Source organism: Aegilops tauschii, chromosome 6 (genome assembly GCF_002575655.3).
Source record: "Aegilops tauschii subsp. strangulata cultivar AL8/78 chromosome 6, Aet v6.0, whole genome shotgun sequence".
NCBI classification, from domain to species: domain Eukaryota; kingdom Viridiplantae; phylum Streptophyta; class Magnoliopsida; order Poales; family Poaceae; genus Aegilops; species Aegilops tauschii.
The window spans coordinates 105207426-105227753 of NC_053040.3; the positions used below are offsets into that span (position 1 = coordinate 105207426).

The following is a 20328-nucleotide window of genomic DNA, read 5'->3' on the forward strand; positions in this document are numbered from 1 at the left end:
AGAGTCCTAAAGGGGGAAGGCACCTCCGAGGTGCCTTGGGGAGGAAGGACTCCTCCCTGGCCGCACCCTTCCTTGGAGGAAGGGACAAGGCTGCGCCCCCCCCCTCTCCCTTGGCCCTATATATAGTGGGGGGAAGGGAGGGCAGCAATATCCAAGCCCCTGGCGCCTCCCTCTCCCTCCCGTGACACCTCTCCCTCCTGTTAGTGCTTGGCGAAGCCCTACCGGGATCCCCGCTACTTCCACCACCACGCCGTCGTGCTGCTGGATCTCCATCAACCTCTCCTCCCCCCTTGCTGGATCAAGAAGGAGGAGACGTCGCTGCTCCGTACGTGTGTTGAACGCGGAGGTGCCGTCCGTTCGGCGCTAGGATCATCGGTGATTTGGATCACGACGAGTACGACTCCATCAACCCCGTTCTCTTGAACGCTTCCGCTCGCGATCTACAAGGGTATGTAGATGCACTCCCCTTCCCCTCGTTGCTAGATTACTCCATAGATTGATCTTGGTGATGCGTAGAAAATTTTGAATTTCTGCTACGTTCCCCAACAATATATCCCCTCACTGTGGTAGCAAATCGGGTTTACGTACTAACCAATTTCGTATCTCGAGTACCCCTGAATTTTTTTTCATATCTCGAGTATTTTTTTATTTCTTACGAAATTTTCATTCAACAATTCCAACACGTACATCATGTGCAACTAAGACCGTTCGGGTCTGCCGGAGATGAAGTTTGAAAGGCGTTTTCTTTTCCAACTCAATCAAATGAGCTCAATCTTTTTCCACGCCCTCACAGCATCATGGCAAGCATGCATGCTAATTTTCGTTGATTCCCGACTTTTGATGCATTTTCTAGGGTTTTCCCGGTGAAAAACCCCTAAAGCACTGTCTGGACGTGACGCAACGTGCGTTTAGTGTCCGGCTTCGTCCAAATTTTGCGTGGGGTTATAGATAGGGCATGCACACATGCTGGCAAAATTTGGTGTCATTTCATGCATGCCATCACGTACATCATGTGCAACCAGGACCGTTCGGATCTGCCAGAGGTCAAGTCTCAAAGGCATTTTCTTTTCCAACTCAACCAAATGAGCCCAAACTTTTTCCACACCCTCACAGCACCATGGCAAGAAAGCATGCCAATTTTCGTTGATTCCCGACGTTTGATGCATTTTCTAGGGTTTTCTCGGTGAAAAACCCCTAAAACACTGCCCGGACGTGACGCAACGTGCGTTTAGTGTCCGGCTTCGTCCAAATTTTGCGTGGGGTTATAGATAGGGCATGCACACATGCTGGCAAAATTTCGTGTCATTTCATGCATGCCATCACGTACATCTTGTGCAACCAGGACCGTTCGGATCTGCCGGAGGTCAAGTCTCAAAGGCATTTTCTTTTCCAACTCAACCAAATGAGCCCAAACTTTTTCCACACCCTCACAGCACCATGGCAAGAAAGCATGCCAATTTTCGTTGATTCCCGACGTTTGATGCATTTTCTAGGGTTTTCCCGGTGAAAAACCCCTAAAACACTGTCCGGACGTGACGCAACGTGCGTTTAGTGTCCGGCTTCGTCCAAATTTTGCGTGGGGTTATAGATAGGGCATGCACACATGCTGGCAAAATTTGGTGTCATTTCATGCATGCCATCACGTACATCATGTGCAACCAGGACCGTTCGGATCTGCCGGAGGTCAAGTCTCAAAGGCATTTTCTTTTTAAACTCAACCAAATGAGCCCAAACTTTTTCCACACCCTCACAGCACCATGGGAAGAATGCATGCCAACTTTCGTTCGATGCATTTTCTAGGGTTTTCTAGTGAAAAAAACCCTAAAACACTGCTTGGACGTGACGCAACGTGCGTTCGGTGTCCGCCTTCGTCCAAATTTTGCGTGGGGGTATAGATAGGGCATGCACACATGCTGGCAAAATTTGGTGTCATTTCATGCATGCCATCACGTACATTATGTGCAACCAGGACCGTTCGGATCTGCCGGAGGCCAAGTCTCAAAGGCATTTTCTTTTCCAACTCAACCAAATGAGTCCAAACTTTTTCCAATTTTTAGGATGTACAGAGGGATATTAGGTGACTCCAATTATCTGTACAAAATAATTTGCGAGCCTAGTTATAATATTTTCCTTTTTTTTATTGCGAGCTATCTGAAGTGACATAAATAACTATATATCTGAAAATTTACATAAAAAATATTTATTCATCTGGTTAGGTTGTGTATCCTCAAGGTCACGGGTTCGAATCCCATTATGGACATTATTTATATTTTGCTTGTAATTATTTTTGATTATCTGTAGCTCAAAACGATAATTCATTTTGTGATTTTCACCTATTGCCTCCTTTTCAGTGTATACTTTGCATACATGTGCAACCATCCGTCCAGATACCGCCATAGCCAACTTTTCAGCTCAAGAACAGAATAAATAACTCACCCAAGAAATTAGAAATTGACTCGCGAGATCATATGAACACGCTTACTATGCACTTCCTAATCCCAATAAAATGACCTTCATGCGATAAGATAAATCATTCAGGAAACACCAACACAATAAATCTTCTGCCACACAACGCAACAAAATAATGGTTTCAGGAGATGCATCAATAGCATGAGTAGACGAGTACATGAGCGGCACCACCACTAAAAAAATCAATTCATACAAGTCTGGCATTATAAAAGTCAGGCATTATAAAAATAAAATTCACTTCTTCAGAACATTTTTTTCATTCCAAATCTCGTTAAACGGTTTCCACCTCTTGTTGGATGTCTTGGATGGAGCACCTTTCGGTTTAATTATTTTTGGATTCCGGACATTTCCTGGACATGCTTGGCTTGACCCTGAAAAATATGCTGGAAGAGGGCCCAGTGATGCCGCCTCATTTTTCCCATCATCTTCGCCGCCTTCAGCTATAATACCCTTGAGAAAATCCACCACCTTCTGTGATGTCTCCTGGCTGTTTGAAGCTTTGAATAAATACGGACTACAAATGTTGCGGAGTTCATGGTAACGATCCATCCGCTCAAACCATTCATGCATATTACCATTCCTCTCTGAGTCAAATGCGGACTTGCCTGCCATCGTCCATCTTGTTGAGACACAACACCTAGGAATGCTGACTAAGCCAAGGTATTTTAGAACAGAAAAAATGTGAGCGCACGGGATCTCCTCCGATTCCATCTTCAGACAACGGCAATTCACACTCTGAAGCAACGGGCCTGCCATGACAAACCTCACATCATACGTCACATGCCTACTCCCTTTGCGAGCAACTGTATACAGAACAAAAGCATCATTCTTGGTCACTTCTGCTACTTCCCATTTTGACAACTGCATGATTTGATGTTTTACCTTCTTGAACATCACTGGAGTATAAATGAGAGCAGCACTTCTCTCAAGTGGATCAGCTGTTAATTCAGTAAAAGGTACTGTCAGTGAAGCTGTAGCATCCAACTCGGCCTCATTCTTGCGGATACGCGATAAACAGTGATCTGAGTGCTCTAGCAAATCAACAAGTGACATTCTCCTATCCAGATTCTTATGAAGCCTAGAGTTTAGGCTTTCGCTACGCTGATTGCTCTGCATGCCAAGGAAATATCTACCTTTCGTATAGGCCCTAGACCACTTCTTCCTCAGCTCGTACATCGTCATAATCCAAGCATCTTTTTCAGAGATATCATAATCCACCATAAACTCAACCCAACGTCTCTCAAACTCATCGACATCCCAGATGTGATAAACAAATTTCCTAAAATCCTTGAGCTTTTGCTTCCGTAGGTGTCATATCATGTTTTGCTCGATGTGCCAGCTGCACAATCGGTGATCTGTATTGGGAAAACCCGCCGCTATTGCCTTCGCCATTGCATGGTCACCATCTGTGATTACTGATCTAGGATGTTTCTGCTGAGTTGACTCCAAAAATGCTTCAAGCAACCACACAAAAGATGCCTCGGTCTCAGCTGAGACAATACCGAAGCCAAACACGGTCGTGCTGCGATGGTGATTCACTCCTATGAAGGGGACAAATGGCAGGTTGTATTTGTTCACACGGTAAGTGCTATCAAAGATCACGACGCCACCAAAGGCATCGTAGTCAATCCGAGACTGTGCGTCTGCCCAAAAGATGTTCAGCAGATGCCCTTCACTATCAGTGGTGTACTTGTAAAAAAATTCGCCATCCATGTCCTTTCGGGCTGCCATATAACGGAGCACAAATTCGGCATCACGGCCTTCTATCCTTTCCTTCTTGTACTTGGCAACAAAATTATACAGGTCCCGAGGTATAAAGCCTACCTTGCTGAAACCACCACTATCCTTCTCCATTACTTCCATTATTTGATGTGTTCGAAGGCCACCAATTCCATACTCAATGACATCAGCCTTTTGCACGTCACTCAGCCCACGATGTGACCTTATGTAAGTTGTCTGCTCAGGCTTAGCGAGTGGATGGTTATGTTCGTCCAAAAAATCTTTTACAAACCATTCACCATTATCCATACGAAGGTCGATCTCCATCTGAGCGCCACATCCACAACGTGACAGCGGCCTAGGAGTTCGCACCCGTTTAGTTTTCTCAAAGTGCTTCCTCGCCCAATATCCTTCTTTAGAGCAGACATAGAGGCGCCGAAAAGCTATGTTCGTGTCCGACTTCCTAGTCAGTTCTTCCTTTCTAACACCAAAACCCTTTGACCGAGCATATGCATTATAGTAATTGTAACCTTCTTCCTCGCTGCCAAAAATTTGACTGATCACCGTGTCATATTCTGCAATGTCCTCCAGGGTGGCACTCCCATATTCCATGTCAAACACTGCAATTAATAAAGAATCAAATCTAACTTATTTGAATTCCACTTGTGAAACTGAAACTCGTTTCAGTACGAAGAATAAGATAGCCTTAGTATGTCGAGCTAAAAGTATGAACAGTAAGATCAAAATGCATCAGTAACAATGCTTGCGTATATAATCAAACAGAACATTACATATACTCCAGTATGCCATTGAACAACATTTGGTACTATTTTTGTTATCGTCCGAAACTGAGCCATTATGTTTTGACGTTCATAGACAGCAGTACAGATGCATAAGAATTATAGCACAAAACAACATTACACTTAATAAACCGTGGCTACTCCCCCCACTGTCCAGCACAAATTACTCACTCATAAACACCATGTACCAGACGACAATGCATTCCGTAAGAACATTTCTTTTGACGAGCGTGCACTGCAGGATCTAATTAACTCTGATTTTCCCCATCATGCAGGATCTAATTAACTATGATTTTTTCCATCCTGCAGCAGTACTCAACATGATTTGTCCATGAACTGAAGACATGCCAATTCTAGTGTAGTGTTCACAAGAGTAATCCTTACCACGTCGAGATACAGGGACGCGCCGCGGAGGTCCACGACGTTGAGCGTGGATATACAAGGGCGGAAGCAGCTACTTCGACTAGGGTGGCGCGGCCGCAGGAGCAGGGCTGTGCGTGGGAGAGTGGCGGCGACGCCCACGGCAGGGAGAAGGAGGCGAGCGGCGGCGACTGGCGGCGGCGGCAGGGAGAAGGAGGCGAATCAATCGAGTGGCGCGACTGGGTGTGCCATGTGCGTACAAAATGGGCTGAAACCTAGGCCCGTGGCAAAAAGAAAACATGTCACCCTTAATTTTGATGCCTATCCTACCCTCAGGAAATCAATGGTCAGATTTAGTTATACTGGTCCCTCCTACTTCAGCAGTATAGGGTACCGTAAAAAAGCTCAATAATAAAGAGACAAATAACTGTCCAAGTGGTACGTACCTACCACGTAACTATTCCTCTTCTCATTTCCATTGCCAGGAAGCGCGCGGCACACACACATGCGACCGTCGCCGACGGCGGCTGCGGGGTACCTGTGCTCGACGGCGTCCGCGCTCTCGCACTCCTGGTCGAGCAAGACTCCCCACACTCAGGGCAGGCGGACCGGACCGTGCGTGTCTTTGGACAGTGACTGCGAGGTGGCGGCCACGACCGTCGTCGATGTTGCTGTCTAGTTCAGCTCCAGCCTCCAGGGGATGTAAAAATTGAATGGTATGTAGTCCATGACCGTACGACTCTACTACTAACTTCTCTCGAATTGCATCAACCGTGTGTTTATAAGCAGCGGATACACTCAACAGGGACGAAGAGGGATGGCCGGCAAACACAAAACCAAGCAAGGAACAATGGTTGGCTAACATTGGGAGGTGGAACGTGGAAGACCAGACGGGTGGCAGAAAGGAGGATGATCGTGTGTAGCGTACGTGGATGTTCGAGCAACTGAACGAACATGGGCAGTAACGTAGCGCTGGAGGAAACCAATCGTCATCGGTACACACGGTAGACTTTTATCACCATCGTTGCTGCTCCGTCGGCGGTTTCATGTCACGCGGAAGTGGAGAGGACGTGTAGGATGGAGCATGGAGGTTTTTCTGAGCATGGACGTGGTCCTCCTGCTCCGCGCGGTCACTCTCGTTAGGGCCGGCCCATATTTGGAATAGCCAGCACTACCAATATAATAAGTATTGCGCACGCGATAGCTATATCTCGCCTACTGTGATGCAGACGATAGGATGGGCGGCCCAAATATAATGCGTTTAGTGGGTGGTTTTGCACCCGTCCATGGAACCTTCCGCCAATTTTGGTAAGATTCATTGTATTTTTTTCTTTTACATTTTTTTTATCTCTTCCAAATGCATGTTATATTTTTCTTAATACGTGTACTTTTCATAGCAATGAACATTTTCCAATTACATGATAAACATTTTAATACATGTTTAAATATTTTTTTGAATAATTATAAATATTTTTCAAATACACCTTGATTTTTTTTATACATTTGATTTGAAACGTTTTTCAGATACACATTAAACAATTTTAAAAATACATGATAAATAATTTTCAAATACACATTGAAAATTTATTATATACATAGTTTACAGTTTTGTGTACACATTGAACATTTTCAAACTATATGATGAACATTTTTTGAATAAGTAAGTGTTTAACATTGTTTTTCGAATAGATTTTAGACATCTTTTTGTAAATACATGTCAAACATTTTTTGGATACATGTGAATTTATTCTTTAAATTTTACAAATATTTATTAAGTATTTGGCGAACACATTTTTTTTACACTGCCTGGACATTTCTTAAACATGTGATCATTTTTCAAAAATGTGATGAACAATATTTTCTGAATGATATGATTTTTTTACAAATTAAAGGAACACATTTTGTACATTACATGCACATTTTTAATGCACGTTGAACTTTAAAAAATGCAAGTTAAGATGAAATCTATACCTACTAATAAAAGAAAGTGATACTTTTGGTTTGGTCCGTCATGTATATTCTACAGAAATCCCTTGATATTTGTGAGAATCAACCCACAATCCCCTCGTTCGTCTGTCATTGCCCGTGTCTAGTCTTTCATACGTTCGCACCACGCTAATCTCCTCGATTTCCTGATCTGAGCTTGAGCAAGGACGTCCAAAGGCGCTAATTCCCCTCGAAGCCATCGTCGCGTCGAAACAGAGGAGCCTCAGCCAGAGAACTTAGTACACTCGCCGTTCACCGTGGCGACATGTGGAGGATATAGCCAGCAGAACCTAGTATATACAAAAACAAAAGTAAAGAAGAATGAAAAACAACAAACGAAGCAAAGCAAGAGCTCTCGACTGCACCAGCCCACTAGAACATCCCTTGAGGTGATCGTTTGTCTATTATGGCACAAGGTGAGACCAAGATGCAACCTACTGCACAAGCAAACTTATTTTGGCCAGTTATCTATGAAACATACTTTCTATGTTTTAAAGAAATTTTGTAGGAATTTGAAAATGTGGGCAAATTAAAAAATGTTTTTCCAAATTTCTAAAAATGTTCATGATTTGAAATTTTTGCCCCAAATTTTATAAATTGTCACGAATTTTAAAACATGTTCACATTTTTTGAAATAATTTCATGAATTTTAAAATGTTAAAGTAAATTTAAACCCATGAACAAATGAATAAAAAAGAACAATAAACTAAAAAAGAACAAAGAAAATATGATAAAAATGGACTGAACCGCAGAGAAATTAGAGAAAAAACAATAATGTTGAAACAAGGTTTTAGAACCTTCCTAAAACCGGTGATAAAAGAAAGGAAGAAGCCAATGGGATAGTCTATATAGCAGACGGGTTGCGTGCCCCTGCCCCCCTTCCACACGCGTGCAACATGGGAAGAACACAAAATGGGCCTCGTTTACGCACTATCTGGGCCTATCTACACTTTTCAAGGCTGGTCAACCCAATTAAGGACATAGTGTCCAAGTCAGCCTACAGAGTAGTAGCAAGCCGGCTATAGGGTTGAGTAGGTCACGCCGGTGATGCTGCGCAAAGCATGCGACATGAACAATCGGATGACCGACGGTTCTAGAGCGTGAGCGTCAGATAGAACAATCCATCCGATGACTAGAGCCGCCATGGTGCAATGGAGGGGTAGGTAACTTCATTGTCTTTTCTCTTAATTAACATGATCATCTCTTCCGCGGACCTAGAATTCTGAACTGCCTAGTATGGTTTAATTGGTGGTACATAGTTTTTCTTATGGGACCATAACAACCTTAGTTCTGCTTCTTCATTTTTTTGCAAATATAGTCTGATGTTATTGGTTGAGTCTACTGGAGGAGTAGTTTGTCGAAACCTGCCCACATCAAATTTTCATTACCTCATGTTGTTTGTTGAGAACCACACGTAATAGATATTTCAGTTACACAATGTGTAAGTTAAGCACCATAATATTTCATAGAGTTATGACAAGAGATAGGATAACAAAAACATTAAAAAAGTGAAAATTTGACAAATCTTGTCCTTTGGAGACTAGCAATGTGAAAATACTAGCTATGGTATCAAACTTTTGATGCGTCAACACTGAAATTTCGAACATAGAATTTAAATCATACTATAATAATGCATTAAAATGGAAACACATTTGGGACCATCGCAGCGACTATGTGATGAGTGTCCTAATTGGGAACCCCTAGTTATGCATGTGGACTGAATGATAATGGGATTTTTATATTTCGAGAATTGGCATTTGGAGAGATCTGGTTCAAAACCATGTTATTTGTTGAAGAAATATAAGTGTCTCTAGAAAAAAATGTATGACAATGGACATATTGGTCTTGGCTCCCAGCAACGCGTTGAGGAGCGCTACTTACCGGCTGAATTGTCCAAAGATTGCATGACAAATGTTCACCGGGCCGTCTGGCAGGACACACTGTCTGACACGATGGCTGCGGATATATGGAGGAATTACGCTCCAAATAAATGCAGAACCTCCCTCTGGCTCGCTCGCAAGGACTGCGTCTACACCAACGAGAGACGGCTCAGCAGATCAATTGCAACCTCTGATGCTTGCCCATTTTGTGGGGGTTGTGAGAGCATCACCCACCTTCTCCTTAGTTGCTCGCTTCTCCGACCTCTCCGGGACAAGCTGGACAGCCTTTGCGTTGGGCCTCCGAACGACCTGCAGGCGTCTGGGGAGGCACACTGAATGATAAGGTGCGCTCGACAGTGATAATTGCTATCCTTTGGAACGCCTGGAAGGCTTACAATGCAAAAGTCTTTCTCAATGAAACTCTGGGAACCCACCACATTGGCATGGTCGCGGCAGACGACCTGGCTCTCTGGTATCACCAATGTGGCAACACCCAACATCAAGCATTCCTCTGGGATTGAAGTACTATGTTGTCTCACCTGGCCGCGAGAATTTAGACCAATGTAATCTTGTTTCTAGTTCTTCTTTTCTTCTGTCGTTCTCTTCCCTCCCTTTCTATAGCTAGCTAGCTAGCGCTCTCTCTCTCTCTCTCTCTCTCCAACCTTGGTTTGGCAATATAAGTTCAGGCCGGCGTAAGCCCGTCGTTGACGTGTAAAAAAAATGTTCACCAGAGCTCAAGCAGACTAGCACGCGGGAGCACATAGACCGGAAACATGCCCTAATTGTAGGTACGGTAAATCCGCCATAATGAGTCAAGCAAACTAAGTCCAAAGGATCATTCAAGATTTTACACCGGACTACAAGGACTATCGGATGAACTAGTTATTAGGTAGTTTTTATTTTAAGAAAAGGAGGATGTACCCCCGGCCTCTGCATCTGGACGATGCGTGCAGCCATATTATTAATTATTCACAAAGACCATACAAGATGCTACATCAATAAGCCTGAAGCCACCATCTAGGCAACTCTGTTGCTACTCCTATCCCCTTGATGAAGGTGTGCCGAATGTCCGGGCCTAATACCAAACATACATCGCACCAAAGCCTAACATCTAAAGCCGGGTGTCCCATCCAAGCCACTACCTGGATTGGGTCCCACCCCGGTCTGGCACACTCCCAGTGAGCACCGCACGCTGCAAGGGCCGTCACCTCCATCATCCCTCGGTCCATCCTCAGAGCAAAAATGATGTACCGCCCTTGCTAGGCCTGTCTGCCATCAGCGCCACCATGACGCCAGACAGCTTCCTCCTCCTGCGCACGTCCATCCAGACACATCCGTCGTCGAGAATCAGCTACACCATGCCGCCAATACTCGTCGTCGTCGACGCGGTAGATCCAACGCCGCTCCACCTGCCGACCTCCACACCATCGCCGCTGCAGGAACTGCCATGTAGAGCCCACCACCCACGGTACCTCTCCCCCGAACACCCAAGCCTCCCAAGACGGCGCCTCCATGGAGGACACGACGCTAAGGGCGCCGCCGCCGCCCAATCCAAGACGGATTTTGGACTTTCGTCCGGGAGTGGGTCAGAGGTGGATAGGAGGGAACCTCGGTTATAAAAAAAAAAGTTATTAGGTAGTTTGTCGGCCGGCCTAAATGTGAGAACTAGTATGACCGTTCCTGCCTCGAAGACCCATCCGTAGATATAGGGTGGCACAGAAGTATAATCCGACGACCACCATGATAAGCATGAGCTAACTAAATGCGAAAACTCTAGGTCTCTGCGATGTACTTAATCGAGCACATACCACTATGTGTGGCACATATCCAGACCTAAGAAGTTTGTATTCACCCGAAGCCAGCACATGCCTGAAGATGAGCAAGAATTCCGTGGTATGTGTTAGTAGCAAATTTTCCGGTGCCTCCAACTCCTACATTGTTGCGTGTCTATGAAGCACGTCGAGCTCAAGCTCATGCACCACACACACACACACGGGTGACCACTCCGCACTACTTCCCAGACATTCTTTCTATTTATCTTTTGTGTGGGCAAGCACGCAGGAGAGGTGCTTCACCACATTTTAGCTTTTCGGAATTCAGTAGCACTGTCCAGCCATAGTATATCTTCTTTATATGACCATAAGTAATGGTAGGGTGTACAATTTTGTTCCAACTGCTTTTGGGTGCAAAAAGGCTTCCAATTTATTGCCTTGAATGAATTTGATGATATCTTGTCGGTTCCTGACAGCAGTGCAAGAGTTGCATCATGGCAGCATCCAATAGATTCAGGTACACCTGCATATCACGAAGTTGGCCATCTACTCCGTAGCACCCGCAAGTTGGCATTTTGTTAAATGGATTACGCTTCACAGTGATGGAGCTACAAGAGAAAAACCCAGGGCAGGTCACGTTAGGCATTCACTCATACGTAGAGGTTATTGTTTTGACAAAAATGTTGTTTGAAGGCTGAGCTGACTGGCGCTCTTTATCCTGCGCCTTAGGCTAGGTAGCGATCAATGGCAGACCGTATTATTTACTTGTATTTCATCCTATAGCCATTTACCAGCCACTATATTATTCTTTTATCAACAATGCAATCCCATGTCAATCAATGCGTCATACCAGCGCAGGCACACATACCTTCATACAATCCAACATGTTCAAATGAGAACCATGAGCTGTAGGAACATAGGCTTCCATGTGGCTTGATGTGCTTGTCCAAACTTACTAGCCGTTTAGCAGAACGTTGCCTAGTGGCCACCAATCGAACGTTAGCATAAAACTACCACAATTCATGTTAGGGTTCGAAAAACTATGGCATTTAGAAAGCTCCTAAAACCTACCATTTCTGTGGTTCGCTATTTCAGAAAACACTAATTGATGTCCGGTTAAAATTTGATCATGTTTACGACAGTTGTGGCCCACATGTAAGTGACGACGTGGCACAAAAGTCTTACCTTGACCGTTATGAATGGTGTGGCCCACATGTCAGTCTCCATAAAATTTCTCGTCTACAAAAAATTCTTCAATCCCCTAGTTCTTTTACAAATTTACAAATACTTCCTCCTTACAAAATAACCCTTGCAAACATTTTTTAAAAGTAATCGGGTCCCTATAAACATTAAAAAATAATTCCCAACGCCAAGGCCAATCATCCCCGCGCGAGCCATGGGAGATGCTTGGAGTCGCTGCCGCGCGCCATTGCAGCCGCCAGGCATGGCCGCCGCCGTGCGCCATTGGAGCCGTCAGGGGTCGCCGCCGCCACGAGCCACTGGAGCCGCCAAGGGTCGCCGCTACATGGAAATCACGCATGGCCGAGCGCAGCACGAGTTCGGCCATCCCCACGCGCCATGGGGAGTCGTCGCCGCACGCCATTGGAGTCCGGGGTCCACGCGAGGCCGAGCACAACACGAGGCTAGCCATGCCTGTGTGCCATGGGGAGCTGCCCAGAGCGACAGGCGTAGAGAAGCACGGAGGAGAGAGAGGAGGTAGAGGTGCAGAGATGGCAACGACGGGTCTTGTCGCCGACGGAGATTCCGGCAGGCGGCTGAGTGCATCTTGCTGGAACGAACGAGGCATATGGATTTCTCTCTATCTCCCATTTTGTAAAAAAAAAAGAAGAAATGGGCCCACCTGTCAGACGTCGAGCCCAACAGCCAAAGCTAACGGAATTGACTTTTATGCCACATCATCAGTTACATGTAGGCCACAACTATCATAAATATGGTTAAATTTTAACCAGAGAACAATTAGTGTTTTTTGAAACAGTGAACCATATAAATGGTTTTTGGAACTTCTCAAAATCTCGTAGTCTTTTGAAACCCTAACCTAAATTGTGGTACTTTTATGCTATTTACTCTCCCAACCTGCATATATACGCAAAAACTCCATCGTTGCCAAGCCTCCTCATCATCTTCTGCCCGTTCTAGAAACAGGCAAATTTAGACTGGGGAGAACATGACCGCACCGGCACATATGAAAACAAAACAAAATAGAAAACACAATGGCAGTCACATTAGTCGCATGCAATCTCAAAGTCTCAAATTTTACAACCAATCGGCAAACAACAAACATGCGACGGTCTAGACAAGCCCACATGCATCAACATACACGGATTTGGAAAATAAAATGTGCCACGGTCTTTCACGACACATCGCAATGCTTATCAAGTTTGCGAGTAAAGGAATAGGAACAAACATAAACGAACAATTGCTGATCCGGCAAGCCACACATGATGGGATGTCGTCTCGCGAAGCTACCCTCCCGGTTGATGTAGGTGTTCTTTCTGTGTCCTACCAAACCATATTGTGAGCAACGGGGCGACTTCCTTGGTGCTTTTTGGGCATCACCCCTTCATGGACAGGTGGTGCTCTTGTGACCTTGACCCTTGCATATAGAACCAAAACCTAATTCTCTTAGTAGGGTTTTCCACACGTCACTTTACCTCGGCTGGTCGTAGGCCGACCGGCTGGTTGTTTCATCGACGGCTCCCCCAGGACAACTGATCCTTGCGAAACACTATGTCCAGAGTTTGCAGGACCAAAATGTTGCTTATGACCGATCTCGGGCCCAACAGAATGGGAGCTCCTATATGCCGCTTGCTGCGGCAGATAGCGCTCCTTCACACTGGGCGCCCCCTCAACTGAGCCGACCCATTAGCAGTTCGGACAGCGAAAAACAATCCAAAAAATAAGAGAGCGCACGAGGGAACCTGGTGCTTCCGAGCGAACGATGGCTAGCCACTTGAACTGATAAGTGTTGTTGGTTAATAGGCAGGGTGGAGCTTTAAGAATTATCAGCAGCATGAAGCTCAGACATTTTTTAAACTTCAAAACGCAATTTTGTTTTGAAAAGAATGATTTTGTTTTAAACACGAACATTTTCAAAATGTGAATACCTTTTTAAAACACAAACTGTTTTTGAAAATACAAACATTTTTTTAAGTCTCAAATATTTTTTGAAAGCATGGAAATTTGAATCATTGAAACTTTTTCAAAAAGCTAGATTTTTTTTCAAAACACCAAGAAATTCGGAACCACAAATATTTTTTGGATCTATGAAAAATTTGAATACGGGGAATTTTTGAAATTTTGAATGAAATTTGAAAGTGCGAACATTTTTTCAACTCCCGAGCAAAATTTCGATATTCGAACAATGTATGAAAAGGCAATTTTTTTTGAATATGTGAGTTTTTCTTGAAAACGGGAACAATTTTTAAACAACCGAGCAAAACTCAAAAGCACGCACAATTTCCGAAAATGCAACCATTTTCTCAACATATGAACATTTTTTAACATGCCAACATTTTTATACCTACCCAGCAAAATTTGAAAAAGCGAACAAATTTATGAAAAAATGATTATTTTTTTAATACGTGAAGATATTTTGAAAAAAGGAAATTTTATTTTTATGAACAATTGTTTTTAAAAGGTGGAATTTTTTCGAAAATCAAGTTTTTTGTAAAGCATTCTGAACAAATTTTGGTAAAAAATAAACTTGAAAAACAGGAAAATCAAAAAGGGAAAAAAACGGATACAGAAAAAGAAAAAGAAAAAAAGGTAACTGAAAAAAAGAAAAGGAAAATCCGGTTCAGGAACCTTCTTGAAGGAAAATAAAAAGAAAAGGAAAAATCCGGTTAAGAAGGTTCCCAAAACAAGAAAAAAAACTGGCGGGGAGCCGGAACGTGAAAGGAAACAGAAAAAAAGCAAAAGCAAAATCCGGTTCAGGAACCTTGTTGAAGGAAAAGAAAAATAAATCCAGTTAAGAAGGTTCCCAAAACCAGAAAAAAAAACTGATGGGGAACTGGAACATGAAAGGAAACAGAAAAAAGAAAAAGAAAAAGGAAACAAATAAACAATCCGGTTCAGGAACCTTATAAAAGGTTCCCAAAAACCTGCAAAATACTGGCCGGGAATCCTCAAGAAGGTTCTCGAAACCGGAACGTGAAAGGAAGCAGAAAAAACAAAAAGGGAAAGAAAAATAAAAATAAAAATCCGGTTTAGGAACCTTATAAAAGGTTCCCAAAACCTGCAAAAAAAAACTGGTCGGGAACCCTCTAGAAGGTTCTCAAAACCGGAACGTGAAACTTGTACTATAGTACAGATGTCCCAAATCGCTTGCTCGAGTCGCTTATATTTGCATTTCATCGACGGTTTGACGCAAAATGCGTTAAAAGGGGGTTTTCAACATAATCCGCAACGAGCTCTCTGTCAGCCAATCCCGTACCATTCGCACGGTGGACACTGGTTCAAACAGTACTTTAACATCTCTCAACTTCTCCATGGCTAAAGTGTAGGCTTCAAGATCGATGTCTCCTAGCTTCACAATCTTAACCCCGGACTTGCCAACTCTTTCCGATTCCTTCTCCCAGGGAAACCTGAGGCACAATGCGTCTTCACCGAGAGTCCGAGAGACAGCCTTCGGCAGCCACCGCCTAGCCTTCCCGTCGCTGGCCACTCCGGCCACAACGGCCACCGCATCATCTCCCGTCATTCTCCACTCCGGTTGCGACGGCCACCACAATCCCTATCTAAATTCTCTCCAGTTTAGCCATGCCGCTGTCTGACCTTTGCTTTGAGCGAGGGCATGCCTTCGAGGACCGCATCCGCTCCTCCATGAATCTGCCGATCAACTTCACGGCAGAGCATGGTCAGAGGGAATTCTTTCTGGTGACAGAATTTACCAGATCAAAGATTCATCTCACAGAGGAATCGGTAGGTACCATTCTTCTTTCGTGCTTTGGTGGTCGAGCTTCTCTATACAAGGTCCGCAAGCTGCGTGAGCATCTTTTCAAGTTCTCTGTCTCTTCGATCAATGTGGGCTTTGCGATCTATAATGGAGGGAATGTTTCTTTGCCTGAATTCAATCTTGGTTTTCTCCTTTGGGGTTCCAATGGTCCTAAATTTCATTCCCTTACTGATCCTGATCAAGACAATGGGTGGACCTTAGTCTCGAGATCAAGAAATGTGAATTCTTTTGCTGATGCAATTCGTGCACCAAGATTCTTCAACCAAGCTTCAATTCAACCTCAGAACCGTAGATCTCGCCCCGCTCAATCAATGGTGGCAGTTACTACGGTCTTTGATCGGCTTCAATTTCCGGAAACGGGCAATAATGAGGCGGCAAATCAGCGAATTCAAACTGGCCCAGCAGTTGGCTCTAGTTTTTTGGCGGCCCATTCTTCTGGCGAGGCCTGGCCCAACTTATTATGTGTCCGTTGTTTGCTAAAGGGCCATGAGAGATCGGGTTGCAAGAATAAAATCTGGTGTCATAATTGCAAAAGGTGGGGCCATGTTGCCAGTGACTGCCGCTCGGGCTTCCGCTCCCTCGCTTTGTCAAATCAATTGACTACCTCAGTATCTGCTACTGCCGCTGCAGCCCTCGTTAATGGTGCGATTCCAGTGCCTCAATCGAGGAATGCTATCGATCGCCCCGACAATCAAGATCCCAATATTATTCCCCCACCTACCAATTCCTCTGCTTCTGAGCCTCATCTTGCTCGCTCCTCCCCTCTTCCACCTCCACCGCCGCTAACCATCAGCAGGTTACTGCAATCTTCAGAGCAGGAGGGAGAGCTAGTTTTGCGCGCCATGGCCAACTTCCCGTTTGATCCGACTCCGTTTCTTCCTTCGCATCATCAAGCAATCCAAGTGGAGGGGCGACCTGCTAGAGTGAGGGTAATTTCTGACCCTGCTCTGCCTCGGCATGAAGATTGGGCTATAGCTACCATTGTTCTTATGCCCAACCAGCAAGTTCATTTTCCTAATGTGAGGCAGATCCTTGGTGAGTTTCTTACTCAAGTCAAGCACCTAGGGTTTCATGAGATCTGCCAGTGCCCCTTTGGTCAAGCTTATGTTAGATTAAGATCGCCTTTTGATCGTGATGCTCTGGTTCTGCAAAGCCCTCATGTGCATGGTGATGTTCATATTATATTACAGAGGCATAATCAGGGCCTTAACTGGAGAAACCTTGAGCTGAATAGAGATATTTGGGCTTTGTTGGTTGGCTTCCCATTTGATAAGAGGGAAATGCATGAACTAGCAAACTCTATTAGAAGTTTTGGTAAGCTGCTGCTATGGGACAGGGCTAGGAGCACTCAAGCAGCCCTGATGGTTAAGATTAGAGTTGAAAACATGAGTGATGTTCCTATAAGTATTGTTGTGGGTGAATCTGATGATCCCAATGCAGAATCTTGGACCGTACCTGTTGCCATTATCCAGCAAGAGCCATTGGGTGGAGGCCCACCTGATGAAGATCTAGTACCTGTTGATGGCAATCCTCATCCTCAGCCTGTTAACAATTTTTCCATCCCAATCAGCTTAACCATTTTGTTGGGCCTATTCAGCAACACCAGGCTCAAGATGTTATGGGAGGTGATCCTCAAAATTTCCATCACCAAGCTATGCAGAATGATGCAGAGGATGTAGATCAAGAGGAGGATGATGAGGAGCTTCCTGGCTGGGGGCATTGGGCAATGCCAGCAGAAAATGATGATCTCATTGACCAGGAGCTGGAAGAGGGGGAATTCATGGATCTTGCTGATCTGTTTCAGCCTTTGGATGAGCAGCACCAAAATAATCTTCCTGATATGGATATGAACAGTGATTTAACACTCTCTGTGGGATCCAATGGGGTGGACATTGACATGCTTGAAGCCCATGCACAGCCAAATTTGGAGGGAAATGAGATTTTGAACTTAATGGGCCAGGCCCAAGTTGGTATTCCAGACCTCAATTTGGCCCTTGGGCCCATGCCAGCTTTGCCACAGGAAGCCTTTCAGCCACATGCTCAGCCTGCTTTTGCTCAACCTGCCGTGGCTACTCCCCTGGACTTTATAAACCTGCTGCCTTCTGTGGGAACAAATGTCAGACTTGATCTTGATCTTAACCAAGTGTTACCTCAGTCATCTCTTGTTGGTCTTAACATCCAAGCCCAAGTTATTTCTCCCAGGGTTGAAAATGAGCTAACAGTTGACATGAATTTGGTGGAAGAGGATGGATCTCTTTTCTACCTGAATCTTGCTGAGGGTGAAGATCCTATGATTCAGCTAGCTTCTCCTTCTGAAATCCTGGCTACTATGATCAGAGAAGATGACCAGAGCTCCTATGTTGATGAGGAAATTGAAATCCTGGACTATTCTTCAGATGTTTCTTCCAAACCAGATTCGACCTTAGAAAGTATTAATGTCACCTGCACCTCATCCTCAACTTGTTCAGCACCCCCAAGTTTTAATATCAAAGGAAAGTATTTAGCTAATTATGTCCCTGCTGGCTCTACTGCAAATTCTGACATACATGAAATGGCTTTTTACTCTGCTTGGGAGCAACATTTTTCTGTCACCACAGAAGGCACCACAGCAGTCAAGGTACCCTTAGATTGGATGGATTTCATTTGCTCTACTTTATTGACCCCTGATAAATTTGATTGGGCAAAAGGGTTCTTGCAATCCCCTATGTGGCATATCATCTGTGAAGAGTTTCAACAATCTCATCATCTTGTATTCTTCATTACTTCTACTTGTCCTGTAACTATGGCTCCTTCATGCTCTCAGTTGCAGAATCTTGGCTTGGAGGAAGTCCAACCTCCACCTGTGGCTGAAGATGCTAGCTTCTGCAGTCCTGCTGCTGCCAAAGGAAAAAGAAAAGACAGAGTGCCACTAGTTGAATCTGAGGTAAGAAGAAGTGAAAGATTGCAGCATTTAAATAAGGGCTATAGGAAGAAATCTTGTCATGATAATAACTGTATGGCCTGCTCTGCTAAACCTCCTGTCTGCAACTCCAAAGTAATTAAGAATCTTAATTCCTCTTACTGCAAGGTGGACCCAAAAGTCTTCACTGAAGAGAACCTCCTGCAAAAGAAGGTCAAGAGAGGAGGAAAGCCACCAGCAGGAAAGGAATGAAGATGTTGAGATCAAGGAGGGTTGACCTAGTAGTAGGTCCAATTTTGGCAATGATTAGCAATCTATACAAAAGTTATTTGCTTCTGGTCACTTTTGTAATGAAACTCCTTTATGCACTATTGGCCTGTCAAAGATGCTACTTGTTATGGGACTATATCAGTGTTGATTGTCTGCTTTACATTAAGTTTTTGAGCAGTGATCTTTACCCTAGATCTGTGTTTGCTTAATCTGAAATGAATAAATCCTGGAGTATATTGAATTGGAATGTGAGAGGCATAAATTCAAGTGATAAGTGGCTAGCCATTTCAAATAAGATTGATGAGGCCCAATGTTCAGTCATTTGTCTGCAAGAGACCAAAAAACAAGTCTTTGACAGTTCCTATCTAAGAAAATTTTGCCCCAAAAGAATAAACAAATTTGATTACCTGCCTTCTGTGGGAGCTTTTGGGGGATTGCTTGTGGCATGGAATGATAATATGTTTCATGGAGAGTGTCTGTTCAAAAATGATTTCTCCATCTCCATTAGATTTATTTCAGTCCACACAGGAGATTCTTGGATCCTAACAAATATTTATGGACCTTGTGATAATGAAGGTAGACACAACTTTCTGGATTGGTTCAGAAACATCCAGATGCCTGTTGAATCTGATTGGATCATCACAGGAGATTTCAATTATATCAGATATCCCTCTAACAGGAATGTTGGCACTGGTGACATTAATAATATGATGGATTTCAATGCTGCAATCAGTCAACTGGCCCTACTTGAGATTCCTTTGAAAGGTAGAAGTTTTATGTAACGCCCGGGTAATTAAGCTACAGCAACCCTCTGCTAATCATGTCGCGTCATCATAATTAAAATTTTGCTAAACCTCACTTGCTTCAAAGTAAGTTCAAATACAAATTCAAATAACAACTCAAATTATACTTTCATAAAAAGGTAAATTAAAAATGTTCATTGGGTTGCAAATATTCACTAACTAATTAACAAACATCAACCAACATTTTTGGGAATGTTTATAGTCCTCTAAGATAATTAAAACAGGGTCAAACAACATTTAATTTAACCATTTAAAATAAACAAATATTTAACCTTTCCAAAATGACTTGAAACTTGGTGTGCAGCTCCATTATATGACCGAATATTTATGTGCCAAGTTTCTTCTTCATCAAAATTCATGTGCTACTTAATCTAAATGCCAAACAGAGGAGAAAT

The 20328-nt window shown here is 43.8% G+C and overlaps 2 protein-coding genes across 2 annotated transcripts; both read right to left on the reverse strand.

The window, feature by feature from the left end:
• Positions 1-2703: 2703 nt before the first annotated feature.
• Positions 2704-3645, reverse strand: LOC120966874 (protein FAR1-RELATED SEQUENCE 9-like). The gene has a single exon (XM_040393453.1). It carries the CDS (start codon positions 3643-3645, stop codon positions 2704-2706), a length of 942 nt encoding a protein of 313 aa, XP_040249387.1.
• A 135-nt stretch (positions 3646-3780) lies between these two features.
• LOC109734679 (protein FAR1-RELATED SEQUENCE 5-like) lies at positions 3781-4800 on the reverse strand. Its single transcript, XM_020293878.3, has one exon. It carries the CDS (start codon positions 4798-4800, stop codon positions 3781-3783), a length of 1020 nt encoding a protein of 339 aa, XP_020149467.3.
• Between the last annotated feature and the right edge of the window lie 15528 nt (positions 4801-20328).

Coding starts and splice junctions, on each gene's coding strand:
- LOC109734679 (XM_020293878.3), bottom strand. CDS start 4,800: ATGGAATATGGGAGTGCCACCCTGGAGGACATTGCAGAATATGACACG.
- LOC120966874 (XM_040393453.1), bottom strand. CDS start 3,645: ATGTACGAGCTGAGGAAGAAGTGGTCTAGGGCCTATACGAAAGGTAGA.